The sequence below is a fragment of the Camelus ferus genome, chromosome 8 (assembly GCF_009834535.1).
Source record: "Camelus ferus isolate YT-003-E chromosome 8, BCGSAC_Cfer_1.0, whole genome shotgun sequence".
NCBI classification, from domain to species: domain Eukaryota; kingdom Metazoa; phylum Chordata; class Mammalia; order Artiodactyla; family Camelidae; genus Camelus; species Camelus ferus.
In genome coordinates, this window is record NC_045703.1 from 27029079 (window position 1) to 27044657 (window position 15579).

The window sequence follows — 15579 nt, forward strand, 5'->3', positions numbered from 1 at the left end:
TTGTCTCCCTGCTTTGTTCTAAAACACCAGAAGGTAAGGGCTATACCCTAAGGAAAGCAAACACCTTCCTAGAAAATGAAAACCTGCTGTTTCTACTGCTGGTCAAAGTTCCAGTGTGGCTGCTGGCCAGTCAAGATGAATCTCCCAAGCCTCAAATCTCAGTTTTCTGCAAGGGGTCATCAGGTGCTGGGCAGAGAGCACCTGGGAAATGCACATCCGGAAGAAGGGGCAGTTAAGGTGGAACGCTTAGAACTGTTCTCATCAAACAATGACGGACGAGCGCAAAGGACGGAAAGTCAGACGAAAACCTTCTTGACGAGTCTTCCTAAAATTACCAATTTTCACTCCTTATCAAAAGCCTCTAGATGGTAGCTGATTATCACCACTGAAGAAAAGCTTTTTATCTCTTCTTCTCACTTGCAAGTCTCTTACATTTTACACACCTTGAAACAGCTGTAAGATATGCTTACAATAACAATCGACTTTTCTGACAATAAAAGGTCAGAAAAATGTAAAGTTGTAAAAGATCTTCCAATCCAGTATTTTTAGGAGCAATGACAAGTGCAAGATGGCAACACTCCCAGGGCCAGACTGAGTTCAATCAGGGCTGTGACTCAAAACAATCTGCCAACAGCTTTTCCCCAAAAATTGCTGGGAGGGGGCAGACCACACATCTTAAAAATGTTCCTCGATTATGATGCTACTAAAACTCAGACATATCCAGAGACTTAACTTCTCATAAAGAAGAGGAAAAGAGTAACTGCAAATCATGGTAGTTTTATGACTACGTGAAGATGTTGCCAACTGCGAGACCGAAAGCCCTGAACATTTGCTAAATATCCATGCTGTCATGCCTGATGTTTTAAAGCAACCTTGCAAGAGTTGATGACATTCCTATTTTACAGACTGAAGAAGCAATTCACAGAGACTAGAAGGGTAAAGGCCACAGATTTACTGTTTATACAGAGATCACTGTGAGCTAAACATTGCGCCATAGCCACATTCTCTGATCTGTCCTCACTGTGAGGTTATTACGAACTCATTTTCCAGATGAGGAAACTGAAGCTGGAAAAGAGTGAAAGCAATTGACAAGGGCCAGATGGATAGTAAGCAGGGGGTGGGGGGCTGTGACCCACCTTGAGCAGACTGCAAAATCCAAGGACTTAACCTTTTGCTAATAAGCAGGCCAGCTGTGAACTGGCAGGTGCACAGCTGGACCCTGACTCAAAACCCAGTGCATTCTACACTGTACTGCCTCCTGAATGGTGTTTACCTCTGAGCAAACAGCCTCTTCTTCCCAGAACCAGCACTGTCATCTAAAGCAGACTAAAGTCAGTTCCTGAGCAGACATTTTTAACCACAAGAAACTGATTCTCTCCAGGACAATCCGCCCTGCCTCCATCCACCCACTCCCTACGTGTTTTTTTTTTTTTTTACAGGACCATACCCTACAAATGGGGTGATCTCAGCCACATTCCCTGAACTCAAGTTGTTCAGTATCTGATTCTACCAACTGATTTAAGTTTGCAAACCTGTCCTTTCTTCCCAAGGGGCTTTAAAAATAGAATCCTGGTAAGACACTGTTACTATTCAATGTTTCACTTGTATTATACAACAGCTTGCCTGCTGCCTTCAGGATGAAGTGCAGACTTGTACACACAGCAGGAAGAGCCCATCAAACCTGGCCCCATTTTCCTTTTCTTCTTTCCAGCCCCCACCCAAGTTTACCCACCCATGGATGTTCCGGTCACAATGGCCTTCCTGCCGTCCTAAAGCAAATGCAGTTCCATGACCGTCCAGCTCTCAGAGTTACAGTCAGTAATGTTTTTTACACCTTATCCAACTGGCCAACTTCCAGGCTTAATTCACGTATCGTCTCCTCCTCCTGATGGAAATGAATCCCATCCGCCTGTGTTCTCGATGCACCGCCCCCCTCCCCAACACACACACACTTGTCATCCCTACAGCAGGCCTGAATTCCCTGACAGCATCACTCTCCAGGGATGGGCAACGGCATTATACTGGAACGTCATGGTTTCCAAAAATCTGCTCGCTGAAGCAGAAATCCACCAAAAAGGACTGCATGCTCCAGCCCCACACTTCAGCAGGAGACTGCCCAGTATGTGGCTAGAAGATGCACAAGCGAGAGAGACAGAGAGCTACAGCAATCTGTAGCACCTGCTGGAGAGAAAGAAAGCCATTCTAGAAGTTAATTTGAGCCAATGCGTAAGTCAAGCATTAGTAGTTAGTAATCTGGACTCTGTCGCAGGGAAAATTGGCCCATGTAGGCTCTCAGGGCTGGGTTAGGTACACTGTGGGGTCCACAGAGCAATGTCCACGCTGGACCAGAGCTACATTTCCTTGGCCATGAGGCTTATCGTGAGTTCTTTGATGAAAAGGAACTGGAGAGTATTAAAACCCACAGTACACCCTTCTGAGTTAATTGTTCCTAATCTTTCTGATGTCTTCATAAAATCCTCACTTAACTGTTTCAAGAACTGCTAAACGTAGATAAAGGAACTGCAGGATTTTGGTAACCTGAAAAGGTTAAAATCCAAGCTTTACAGAGGAGGAAAAAAAACCTTTAAAAATAAAACAAAAAAACAAAATCTAAAACGGCACTTAGCAAACCACATAACAGGTAGTTCTTTATATTTTTATCTCTCCTGAAAACTCAAAAGATCTTCAAGAATCAAACGGAGAGAGTCACATCTTGCCATTAGTAAAGTCTGGCACACTGCTGGGCTAGACTGTCATGCGAACGAATGAATGATGATACTCTTCGTACAGAAGCAAGTAAGCTCTGTGGTTAGCCGAGCCGGCCCTCTCATAATTCACATACGGGAAACACGGCCTGCAACAGGTAAGTGACCTGCCAAAGGGCATCCAGCAAGTGAGGGACAAAACCAGAACTAGCACTCAGGTCTTCTTATTTGGTCTGTCCTGTTTTCCATTCTGGCTGGATCACTTTACCCCCATATACAAAGGAAACAACTTCTTCAACCACAGGAATACAGCTTCTTGGGCTGTTAAAGAGTAAATTTAATAAGCAAGCAGCTGAACAGACTGAGAAAACATGGTTACCAGATGGCCACTGGTCTAAGAAACCATGCATGCATCAGGGCCACTTGGAAGTCTTAATTTAAAACAGTATGTCCTGTAACTCTAAAGCCCCTCTACACTTCACCCCAAAATGAGATGTGCTTTAAAGAACAGACTTTCTGGTGTAAATTGGGTCAAAGTAAGCAGGAAAAAACCTAGAACTGTACCATACACAAATCCTTTTATTCTGTTTCTATTTTAAGTAACCTGAGGAAGTTGCCTCCTAAGAGAATCATGCCCACAACATTCGGATTTACTCCAGTTCTTAAGATGCCATATTATCTGTTACACAAAATAGCTGTTTGCCCAAAATCTCACCCACAGGCTCTCAACAGTGACCCTGAGTTCATCTGCAGCTTAGGGAAATGGTGGCTAACCCCCGTACTAGGCAAAACTTCACTCAGAAACAGGCCATCTCCTCTCCCTTCTAAGGCCTCCTCTTACCCCTATCAACTCCTTTTCTTGTTCAGGAACACCTGGCCCAGCACTGCTACGCGCCTGCTCCATCTTCCCAAGACTCTGCAACCCCGGCGCCGGACCCCAGCACCCGGCCAGGGGCAGGGTAAGCGCTCCACACACGTTTCCAAATCGAATGAATGAACTTCAACTCGAAGTATTTTTAATTTGTGAGTTGAAAAAGTTTGCTTTCGTTTTAAAATTGCACATCATCTACACGCATGCACACGGTCTCCCACCACTACATTTAAGCAAGAGCCTCCTAGGGTCAAAAAAACAGGTACACTCCCTTAAGTCGCCCGTTCCTCCCTGGAAGTCTGCCCTTGACCCCGTTGGTTTTAAGAAGCGTCTAAGCGGCGGCTGACCACGGGCTCCGCCGCCAGCGGGCGGATGCCTACCGCCACGAGGGCCCCCGCGGCTCGGGAGGAGCCGGGCGCCCCCCGCCGGGTCTCGCAAACAAAGGCCGAGGGGGAGGGGAGGGACGCCGGGGGCGAGGGGCCGCGGGCGGCGGGGATCGGGCCGCGCGGCCGGGGAACTCACGGCGGTCTCGTCCCGGTACACGTCGGGGTACTGGAAGGACAGCATGGCCGGGGTGCGCGGGGGCGACTTGGGGACGCGGGGTCCAGGGAGCTGGCGAGTGGGCCGCAGGGCGAGGCTGGGGCGCGGGCGGGGGACGGGAGGGCGGCGGCGGCGGCGGCGGCGGCGGCGGCGGCGGCGGCGGGCTTGTGGCTCTCGGCCGGGGATCGCAGGACCGGACCGGCGGCGAGGACGTGCGGAAAGCAGGAAGCAGCTGCTGGCGAGGCCGGGAGCCCCTCCCCGGCGGGCGGGCCCAGAGGCGGCGGCAGCAGCGGCAGCGGCGGCGGCAAGAGGGAGCGGGCGGCGCCGTGCGTGAGCCAGGCCGGGCGCACAGCTCCCTCTGCAGGAGCGCCGGCCGCGCCCGCGCCGCCCGGGCGCACGGACCACCGCGCCCGGCGCGCGCCGCACCCACAGCGCAGGGCTCACGCCGGAGGTGGGCCCACGCCGGCCGGGGACACGCCCGTCACGCCGGCCCCGGTCCCCGCGCCGAGCACACGTGCGGTCACGCCGGCGGGCCACCACGCCCCCTCTCCCTCCCAGATGCACCCCCCCCCCCCCGCCAACCCCTTACATAGCTGGCTGCTTTGCTATTGCTGCGCTCCCTCGCTCGGCCTCCCTCAAGGGGAACTAACGGGGTGCGGGGCGGGGGGGGGGGTTGCGCATTCCAGTCCCTCGTCTTCTTGTTACCGGGCTGGGTAGGAACCGCAAAGAGACCTGGCCTCATCCTAGCCTTGAGAGCGGAGGGCTGCATTTGGAAGGGAAGGAATAATGAATTTTGAGGACCACGAAGGAAACACATCTCTTCAACCTCAACAGCCCTGGTGGTCCCTGAGTGATTGGGCATCTGGATTACAGAGGTGTGGGTAGCACAATGGATGAGCCCTTATCTGAGGTTTACCAGTGGAGAGGGGACCCAAGTGGGAGGACTAGAAATCATTTAGGGTCTTTTGCTCATCCTGCCGTTTCCTTTATCCCTTTCCTGTCAGTGCGTTTGTTTATTGAGCATCTTTTATGGGGGTTGGGGGAGTGGAGGTATTAGATGCTTGACCTCAAACCCATGAGACTTTAATAGTTACATATTCATCCTCAGGTGAGCGACAGGTGTTCTGGTCCTGCTTTTTGAAACATCAGGAAGAAGCTTTATAGCCCTGCTTATCAGAGCTGTGGGCAATGTGTTTTGTACTTCTGGCTTCTTACAAGTCCTGGGAGAGGTCATGGGTGTGACTAGAAAGTCCTTCACATCCTGAATTCCTGATGGACACGGTAACTATTGTAAGCTTGTGTCTTCTGTTTCTTTTCTATTATCGTCCCCATTCTGTGCCTCACCCATAGTTCAGTGTTTCTGTTCATGGTGGGATGTTTGATAATCATGTTTTGCATGTTTCTAGACCTCCACTCCTTGGGTAACCTGAGAGTCCTCAGTTCTGAGAGAGCTCACACTTTTGATGCCAACTTTGTGCAAACACAGGGACGTAGCACGCTGCAGCCCAGTCACCACCCCTGCCTTGCCTGCCTGTCACCGGGCCCCAGGGCTCTGCCAGGCATTGCCTTATGCTTCTGCCACGTGTGGGCATTTGTAAAGAGTAACTCAGGAACACCTGATCCAGCAGATCTAACAACAACACAACAACAACAATAATTAATGCTTTTGGAGAGCTGCTTATATGCCAGGAAATTATCTTGTTTAAACTTTATGAGATTAAGAACTAACATCCCAGTTTTGCAATTAAGGAAAACTGGGGCTGTCTTTAGCCCAAGACTTCAGAAATAGTGAGGGAAAAAAAGATTTGGGATTCAAACCCAGATGGCTCTGGTGCCAACACTCATTCTTAACCACCCTGATGGCCTCCCTCTTCAGAAATAAGAAGGAGCATTCTGTGGTCTAAAGCACACCTCTTCATAGGGGGAACTTTCCTAGGACTTCATTTTATCGGAACCTAAGGTAGAAATTATAGGAATTGTGGTACCCAAGGGATAAATCACATCACAAGTATCCTCTGTTCTCCAGGCAGTTATCCTGGTGCCCAGCTCCTCTGGGCCCGGAAAGCCAAAGGTTTGTATGTTGTTCACACAGTGCAGTCAGCTACCAGCAATAGATTGTCTGTCCCTGAACTGAGGTGGTGTGGAGCAGAAGACACACCATTCCCCTCCAGCAGGCCAGACTGATCACGCACTACCTGCATCTGCCATGTACTTACGTATGTTGTCTGCTTTAATCCTCCTAAAAAAGCCCATTTTACAGATGAGGAAAAGGAATCTCAGCAGCTTGAAAGGAATTTGAAGTCATCACATAGCCAAGACGGAGACAAATGATTTGTCAGTTGACTGCAAAGTCCATGCTTTATCTTGTCCACAGGAAATAAAGAAAAGGGTCATATTTGGACCATCTCAGAAATGGAGGTGCTTCCTTCAGAATAAACCCCAGGGTGCCGTTTGACTTCTGTTACCGCACACTATTTCCAGGGGGATTATAGAATTAATACTGCAACAATTCATGCTCTAAGATGGAGCAACCCATCCCCACAAGTCTGTTGTTGGGTGGGGACTGGCAGAGGCAGAAGGACCTCCAGGGAAGCTGGTAGCTCCTCCTCTATTGCCTGACCTCAAACTTTGTACCCCACTCAGGTAACCAGAGTCACCCTCCTAAGGAAGCAGGCTAGTGATCACTTCCTGCTGCTTGGCTCTCTCAACCCCACTCCGAGTGCTTGACAAAGCATTCCTCCCCACCAACATGAGTGGGTTTCTGGTAAATGCACAGGGATGCTTAGCCAGGGGGTAAATGCAGACTGAAATCCACCTCAACTCTCCACTTGCCACACTGTGCACAGTGCTCTGGCTGCATTCACCTGGAGGAAGGGGTGTCTTTATATTCTCACAAAGGCCCACCATCAAGGGGCTGCATCTGCCCAGGGGAAGCCTATTTCTCTAATTGATGCGAGAGTGCTGTCTGTAAAGACTGATGCCTCAGGTGATTGCCTGGATAATCCATCCTTTAAATTGACTCTGGTTTCCAGGTAACTAGCTAACCGACTGACTTGGTGGAATGCAGTCATTTCCAACTACTTTCCCCCAAAGACTTATATTACTTTTTCCATTTATTTTGAATGAAAATTCATATATATATTCCTGTATATCTAATCTCTGCAAAGCATCATGAAGTGTGACATAGCAGGACAGTAAGAGTGAGGTTCTCTTCCTGGCCGTGTCACTCACTGTTTCACTGGCTCTGAATGAGGCCTTGCATCAGCACTATTTTTAATCTCCAACAGGAGGGAACTGGATCAGGTGGTTTCAAAGAATTCTAAGATACTTTAGTTCTAATTAAGAACTCAAGTGAAGATGGAGGAGCCTCAAAACTGACTCTGGATTGAAGAATGAAATTGCCCTAGGGGAGTGCCGTCCATGCCTTGAGGACAAATGGAGGCAAGAATGGGCAGTAATTGTCTATCTACTGAAAGGCCTTTCTCTATATTTTTCTTCTGTTTTCAAACCATCCGCAGGCCCAGATTTAGCTCAGAGGCCATTGCTGGGCCTGTGGTTCTTACTGAATTCAAAGATCTGGTCTTTTCAGGGATTCTAGCTGTCCCCTTCTAATACCCTTCGCTCATTAGAGCCATGTGGTCAAAGGGACATGTGAGGTGTCTGGGATTTACAGCTGTGGAATCTCACTCCCTCCTCCCTCAACTTAATGCCTAACTGAATTAAATACCAGAATGAGAGGATAGGGCTGAGTTACATTCAGATAAAAAAAAAAAAAAAAAAAACAACTGGGCAGAGAAAGTGGATCAAGAATAAAATCTGGAGTATTTTTCCACTTCAGTCCACAGAACTTACTCATATCATTTCAAAGGAGATTACCAAGTGAGGTGTGTTTCCAAATCAGGAGATAGAAATCTTTTTTCCTACTCTGTTGTTAGGAGAAAAATCAGGTGTGGCCCCCACATGTAAAATGAATTTGTTTCATTTAAGTAAAGAAAGATGACATCTGTTCATCTGTTTTAAATTTAGAACTTAATATCTTTCAGTAAATACAATATGTGATTCAAGAATCTGTTCAAAATTCTTGGCTGTAAAAGTAGAGAGGTAGGAGTTGAGGAAGGAACAGAGAGGAAAAGAAAATGAGGTAGATAAAGCAAGATGGAAAGACACAATCCCAGATTTGATACAATCAAGAAAGGTAAAGCGAAGCACAAAAAGATAATATGGAGACACAATAAACACACTGGAAACACATGCAGAAAGCCAGAGTTGGACACACAGAGAGACAGTTTTTCACAGAACAGCACCTCATCGTACGGCATTTAGCATATTAGTGTTAAAAATGTTAAGTTCTGTTGGAACTTTTACGACGCTGGGGTAATAATGATGGACCTGGTGGCGTTTCCCTCATTAACTGAAACTAAGCAGTGAAGCTGACCTGCGCACAAGAGGTTCTTTGCCCTGTTCTAGGTCTCTCTGGACTCACTAGGAAGCAACCAGCCTGTTTTTCCATTACTACTGCTTCTCTCATGAAGTCCTCAACAGATGTCATCTTGAATTAGCTAATCCTAAAAACCAAACCTACATTCAAGTTCACTGTGCTGGTCTTACTTGACATTTATAGTTTAACCATTTTACTGTGGCCACACAGCCTACAGTAATTACAGTATTATGGTCTCTGATAAATAATACGTGCCTATTATGCTCTGCACTTTTGGAGATTCAATGTCCAGTAAAACCTAAAGTCTGACGGCCAGCTGGTTTAGGGGTTGCCTCATCCTCCAGGACAGTCCAAGTTCTGGAAGCCCTCTCTTGCTGATAGCTCAAGTTTCATTAAAAGGTAACTGACAGAATTCCTGATTCTAGATGAGCCTTACCATTTTCTTCCATCTTGCTGAGGGGAGGGGCAAATGAAATCAGTTTATTGTTTTTGTGGAAGTACTTCATGGAGAACCCCAGTTTGGGTCAAAAGGCAGACTTGATAGTTCCTGCTGAATAAAGAATTGTTCATGTATTGCTGGCCTCCTGGGACACCCTGCTCACTCCCTCCACACAGACTGGCCCATAAAGAATACAAGTGAAAACAGGACAGTGGGAAGCAACAGAGGCACCAGGATGAAGAACACCAAGGGGCGTCATTTGCATTGCATTCTGTGTAAATATTACCCTCTGGAATTGTGCAAGGTAGTTTCCATGTACACACTCCAGAAGGATTACCCTAAAAACAAATGACTGTTACAAGGGGCCATCTGTTTTTAGGGTAATCTTTCTGGAGTGCATACATGGAAACTACCTAATGAAGGAAAGCACCCTAATGTAGTCCTGGAGGTTTTCTACTGATTAAATCAACCAGTTCAACTCACAGTCACAGATCATGCAAGAAAATGATACTGGATTAGTCTGTTAGCATTCAGCAACATTTTCACACGTTGATGGTATCCTCTGCCTTGCAAGAGGCTGTGAGCCTGCAAACTGCGTTTCCTAAATGCCCTTGTCAGCTGCTTTCTGGCTAGGTTCTATCAACGGGAGAGAAAAGAGATGAGAAGGGGTAGGAGAGATACGACTATTTTCTCTTCTTGCTTAGGTGCTGGCAATGGCAAACACCTGCAGATCACTGCAGGCGGCTACAACAGCAGCCAGCTGGATCTGTGGTGGGGATCCTTCAGTCCCTGAAGCGTCGGCAGCGAATTCGCTATTTTCAAAGAAACTGTGGCCTCCCGGGCTCTTGCAGCATCAGTGGGAGTGCAGGCAGTAATTCGTGATGGTGCAGCTGGTGCAGCATCAGGGGGTGTGCATGATGCCACTTCACCTTGTTCTCCTCCAATCTTAGGAGAGAGTGGCTTGTGACAGTTGTTAATCTCTAAGTAACATCACCTGTCCTTTTTTGCTCTTCCAGCCCACCCCACTTGCATAACAAATTACTTGTATTAAATTCCTTGCTTGAAGTATCTAACATGGTAATTTTTTTCTACCTAGACACTCTTTAAACCATAAATAAGAGTAAGAACAAATAACAAGCAACCTATTCTGACTCTCTGAGGGTTTTGGGTATTAGCAAGATGAAATACACAGTATAGAATGCCAAGATATGGAGTGTTTCAAGAAAAAAAATAGTAAGTTGTAAGAAAGCATTAAAATAACTGCCTGGATTTAGAAAAAACAAAATATAACTTTTAGAAATGAAAAATGAATTGGTGAAATAAAGAAGTCATGGATAGATTAAATATCAAATTTGAAAGTTAATTACTAAACTGAAAGATAGCTCTGAAGAAATGACACTAAACGCAACACAGAGACAGAGATGGAAATATGAAAGGAAAGGATAAATATTAAATGTGATAGTAGAAAAAAAAGTTTGATCATCTTTACATGTTAAGACCAAATTCCATACTCATTCATGAATAAAAGCTCAAGGAAAGGTAGAAACAGAAGAGAATGGCCCTAACCTGACTTAGGTAACTATAAAAAACAAAGACCCCAAACCCCAACCCCCCAAATTACAATCATTTTAAGTATAGAAACAACAGAAGCATTGTATAATCTCAAAGGAAGAATAAGCATGCTACAATCACCACTTCTCCTCTGCAGTGCACTGGAGGATTAGAAAAGAGAAATTAAAACTGCCATTATTTTTATATGATATGTGTTTTCCTCGAGAACAAAAAAATCTGCCAAAAATTATTCAAAATAATAAGAGAGCTGCTCGCTGTGGCTGGATATATGATCAATGTGCCAAAGTCACTGGAGTTTCTAGATACATGAACAAACAATTAGATAAATTAATTTTAAAAAGATCCACTTACACTAGCTATAAAAAGTATAAAGTATCTGGGGATAAATCTGAAAAAAAGATGTGCAAGATTAGACCACAGAAAATGAGAATACTTTCTTGAAAGACATGAAAGGAAAACTAAATAAATGGAGAAACAGCCCATGTTTGTGTGTTGCTATATTTAATATTGAAAAGATGTTATTTGTCCACAAGTTGATTTGTAGATACACTGCAACTATAGTTAAAAATGTCAATATTAGCATTTATTTAATTTTTGGTGGAACTTGACAAGCTGATTCTATAATTTATACAGAAGAGTAAAAAGATAAGAACCGTTAAAATACTTCTTAGGAAGGAAGGAGGGCTTTTCCTATCAAGAATTAATATAAAGCAAGACTAGGAATAGACTTACCATATGACCCAGGAATCCCGCTCCTGGGCATATATCCAGAAGGGACCCTACTTCAAAATGACACCTGCACCCCAATGTTCATAGCAGCACTATTTACAATAGCCAAGACATGGAAACAGCCTAAATGTCCATCAAGAGATGACTGAATAAAGAAGACGTGGTATATTTATATAATGGAATACTATTCAGCCACAAAAACCAACAACATAACGCCATTTGCAGCAACATGGATGTTCCTGGAGAATGTCATTCTAAGTGAAGTAAGCCAGAAAGAGAAAGAAAAATAGGTGAGATCGCTCATATGCGGTATCTAAACAAACAAACAAACAAAATATAAATACAAAACAGAAACAGACTCATAGACATAGAATACAAACTTGTGGTTGCCAGGGGGACAGGGGGTGGGAAGGGACTGGGATTTCAAAATGTAGAATAGATAAACAAGATTGTACTGTGTAGCACAGGGAAATATATATAGGATCTTGTGGTGGCTCACAGTGAAAGAGAATGTTACAGTGAATGTGTGTATGTTCATATATAACTGAAAAATTGTTTTTTACACTGGAATTTGACACAACATTGTAAAATGACTATAACTCAATAAAAAAAGTTTAAAAAGAAGGAATTAATATACAGCTACAGCAATTGAGATGGTATGGTGTATGAACAGGGATAGAGAAATGGAATAGACTAGAATAGCCACAAACAATTGCACAAATACAGGGAAATTTGATAGGTGACGCTGGTGCTATTGTACATTAGAGGAGAATGGAGGAACTACAGTTGACCCTTGAACAACATGGGTTTGAACTGCACTGGTCCACTTATATGTAAATATTTTTCAATAAATACATTGGAAAAATTTTTGGAGATTTGTGACAATTTGGAAAAAACTCACAGATGAACAATGTAGGCTAGAAATATCAAAAGAATTAAGAAAAAGCTATGTCATGAATGCCACAAAATATATGTAGATTTACATGATATATATTTTTACATGAGCATAAGGTAAGTGATATTTAATATGAAATTAATGTTGTTTTTTTTTTTTTTTTACTGTTTTATAGCCTTACTTTCAAAGAATTACACATTACCATGCAGTTTGTCCCTCTCTTTCGTAATTGGAGAAACCGTATATCAGTCTATTATCACAGATAAGTGCTTTTCTAAAACTAACAATGTTCACAACACCCTATTAGGACTAGGACTGTAATACTGTACGCCATACAAATATTACAGTGATTCGTTCATTAGTGTACAGGCCACGCTACTGTGAAAAATCATGTTGCTAACACTAGGCCGCCACGTTGCAGCTTTTTCGTCATCACTGCATGAATTGTTATACCTATAAATAAATATGAATTTCTTTTCTACGTTGTCTTTTCATTTTTGATGTCTAGTGTGAGTAATCCAACATCTATAGTATTTTGTATCTTACAGGATGATATTGATGTAGGTACTGACAAACTTGATGCTTCATCTTGCAAGCACATGATTTACAGTATCGATAAATACACTACAGTACATGTATTTTCTCTTCCTTATGGTTTTCTTAATAACAGTTTCTTTTCTCTAGCTAACTTTATTATAAAAATAAAATATATAATACCTATAACATACAAAATATGTTAATGGGCTGTTTATGTTATCAGTAAGGCTTCCAGTCAACAGTAGGCTGTTAGTAAAGTTTTTGGGGAGTCAAAAGTTATACATGGAATTTTTATTGCATGGGGGTCATTGCCCCTAGGCCCTGTGTTGTTTTACGGTCAACTCTATTTAATAAACAGAGTCAGAATAAATGTTTATCTATGAGGAAAAAATAAAATTGTTTACTACCCCAAATCATACCAAAATAAACTCTAAAAATAAACTAAAGAATAAAAATACCAAAAAATAAACTCCACAAGGATTAAAACTTAACTTTCAAAAGCAAAATGTTAAAACTTTTAAATGAAAACACAGATGGATTTCTTAACTGGGGCCAGAAAAAATTTCCTAAACATGGAACACAAAAAGGTCACCATAAAAGACATATTGATTAATTTGACTGCATTAAAATAAAGAATGTCTAGACATCAAAGGACTCTTTTGAAGAAAGTAAAAAGGCAAGGCACAAACAGAGAAAAGATACTTGCTACACATAAAAGTAACTTACTCTTGGATTGAAAAAATGTACAAACAACTCATCAGAAAACTGGATAAAAGACACAAAATAGAAGTTCTGGAACAGAATGGAAACATATATGGTCAATAAACATTCAGAGCTGAACAATAATATTAATAATAAGAGAACTAGAAATCAAGATCACAATGAAGTCTAATTTATACTCATTCAATAAGCAAAATGCAAGACATATGACAGCACTAACATGGAAGGGGATGTAGATTCTCATACAATGCTGCTGGTATGATCACATAATGAAAACTTCGTAACACCCTAAAATATAAAGCAAAAACTAACAGAACAATAAACAGGAACAAATTCACAATCATAACAAGATTTTTTTTTATCTCGTAGTAATTAAAGAGTAAGCAGACAAGAGTTTGTAAAAATACAGGAGAACTGAACACAATGATTGAACTTGATGTACTGTTTTCTTCCCCCCAGAATGTAAATTTTACACTCAGTGAATGTTAATCAGCAAAGCTGAATCTTCTCTCCTTTGAGATATGGCTAAGCTTTACAGAAATACCAGGGTGAAGAAAAGAATTAGGTCACAGATCTTTATTTTCACAGAAAATATTACACACACTGCAGTCAGATAAGGGCCCAAGTTGTTTCCAATGCTGATTTGACTTAACAACTACAAATTATACACTGTTTCAGAGCACATATAAAATATTTTAAAAACACATGGACGATAAAGCAAGCCTTGAAAATGTTTAATTTAATTGAAATAATAGAGAATGTGTTTTCTGATTATAATGAAATTAAGGGGGAGTCCTTAACTAGGAAAGCCCAATAAGTTTAGAAATTAGAAATCAGCTTCTAAATATTTATGGGTCAAAGAAAAAAAAATCAGAAAATATTTAGAACTGAACAATAATGAAAATAAAAACTTGTGGTCTATAGGGAAAGCAGAACTTAGGCATGTGTAGGTTTTCATGTTTATATTGTACAATTAGAAAGGCTGCATTAATAAGTAATGCATCCATTTTGTGAAATTAGAACAAAATAACTCTCCTAAATTAGAAAGAAACAATAAAGAGAAAAAATTAATGATATAAAAAACACACTGATTGTATCTAAAGAGCCAAAATTTAGTTCTTTGAAAAGGCTGATAAAATTGTTAAAACTCTGGCAAGATTAACCAAAAGAAAAATAAAGAATGGAAGAATAAACAAAAGCAGGGTGGAATAGTGGACAGAACTATGGACAGTGCAAAGGAGAGATGAACAATTTTATGCTAGTAAATTTGAAAATTTCAATCAAATGTGCAAGTTCTTAGAAATTGCATCTTTTGAATACTGATATAAAAAGAAAAAGTAGAATTGATCCATAACTATTAAATAAATTGGTAAAAAATATCCAGACCTGGATGATTTTCAGTCTACCAAACACCCCAGGAGAAAGTAATCTCAATCTCACACAAAGTCAGTCCACAGTACAGAAAAAGGGACAATCCCCCAACTGACTTTATTTATTTCACTTAACCTTGATATAAAAATCTGATTAGAATGATATGAGAAAGGAAAAATATAACTTGTTAACATAGATTATAAAATATTAGCAATGAATAGAAAGGACAATTCCTCATGATCTAGTTGATTTATTCCTAGGGTACAAGGTTAGTTTGGCCTTAAAAAAATCAATTAATAGGGGTGTGTGGCCAAGGTGGCAGATTAGGAAGACCCTGAGCTCACCCTTCCCATAGGCACATCAAAATTACAACTATTTACAGATCATCTATTGATGAGAATGACCTGAAGGCTAGCAGAGAAGATATTCTACAACTAAAGATCTAAAGAAGGAACCACACAAGATAGATTGGGGGGGTAGAGACGCAGTATAGTCAAGATTCACATGCCCAGAGGGGTGACCCACAAATAATAGGATACTCTCAATTGCGGAGGTTGTCCCTGAGGAGTGAGGGGTCTGAGCCTGACATCGGGCTCCCCAGCCTGTGGGTCCTGCACTGGAAAGATAAGCCTGCAGAACATCAGACTTTGACGTCCACCTAGGCTTACATACAGATGATCCAGAGGGCTGTGGGAAACAGAGATTCCACTCTTAAAGGGGGTGCACATAATCTCACATCCTCTGAGACCTAGCACATGGGCA

General features: G+C 42.5%; 1 protein-coding gene across 1 annotated transcript in view; it reads right to left on the bottom strand.

Annotated features, from left to right (window-relative positions):
• Window positions 1–4520, bottom strand: part of PREP (prolyl endopeptidase) — a 117301-nt gene extending 112781 nt beyond the window's left edge. The window contains exon 1 of the mRNA XM_032484607.1: window positions 4099–4520. Within this exon, the coding sequence (XP_032340498.1) occupies window positions 4099–4143 (45 nt within the window). The 5' untranslated portion in view covers window positions 4144–4520. The remainder of the gene's footprint in view (window positions 1–4098) is intronic.
• Window positions 4521–15579: the final 11059 nt, after the last annotated feature.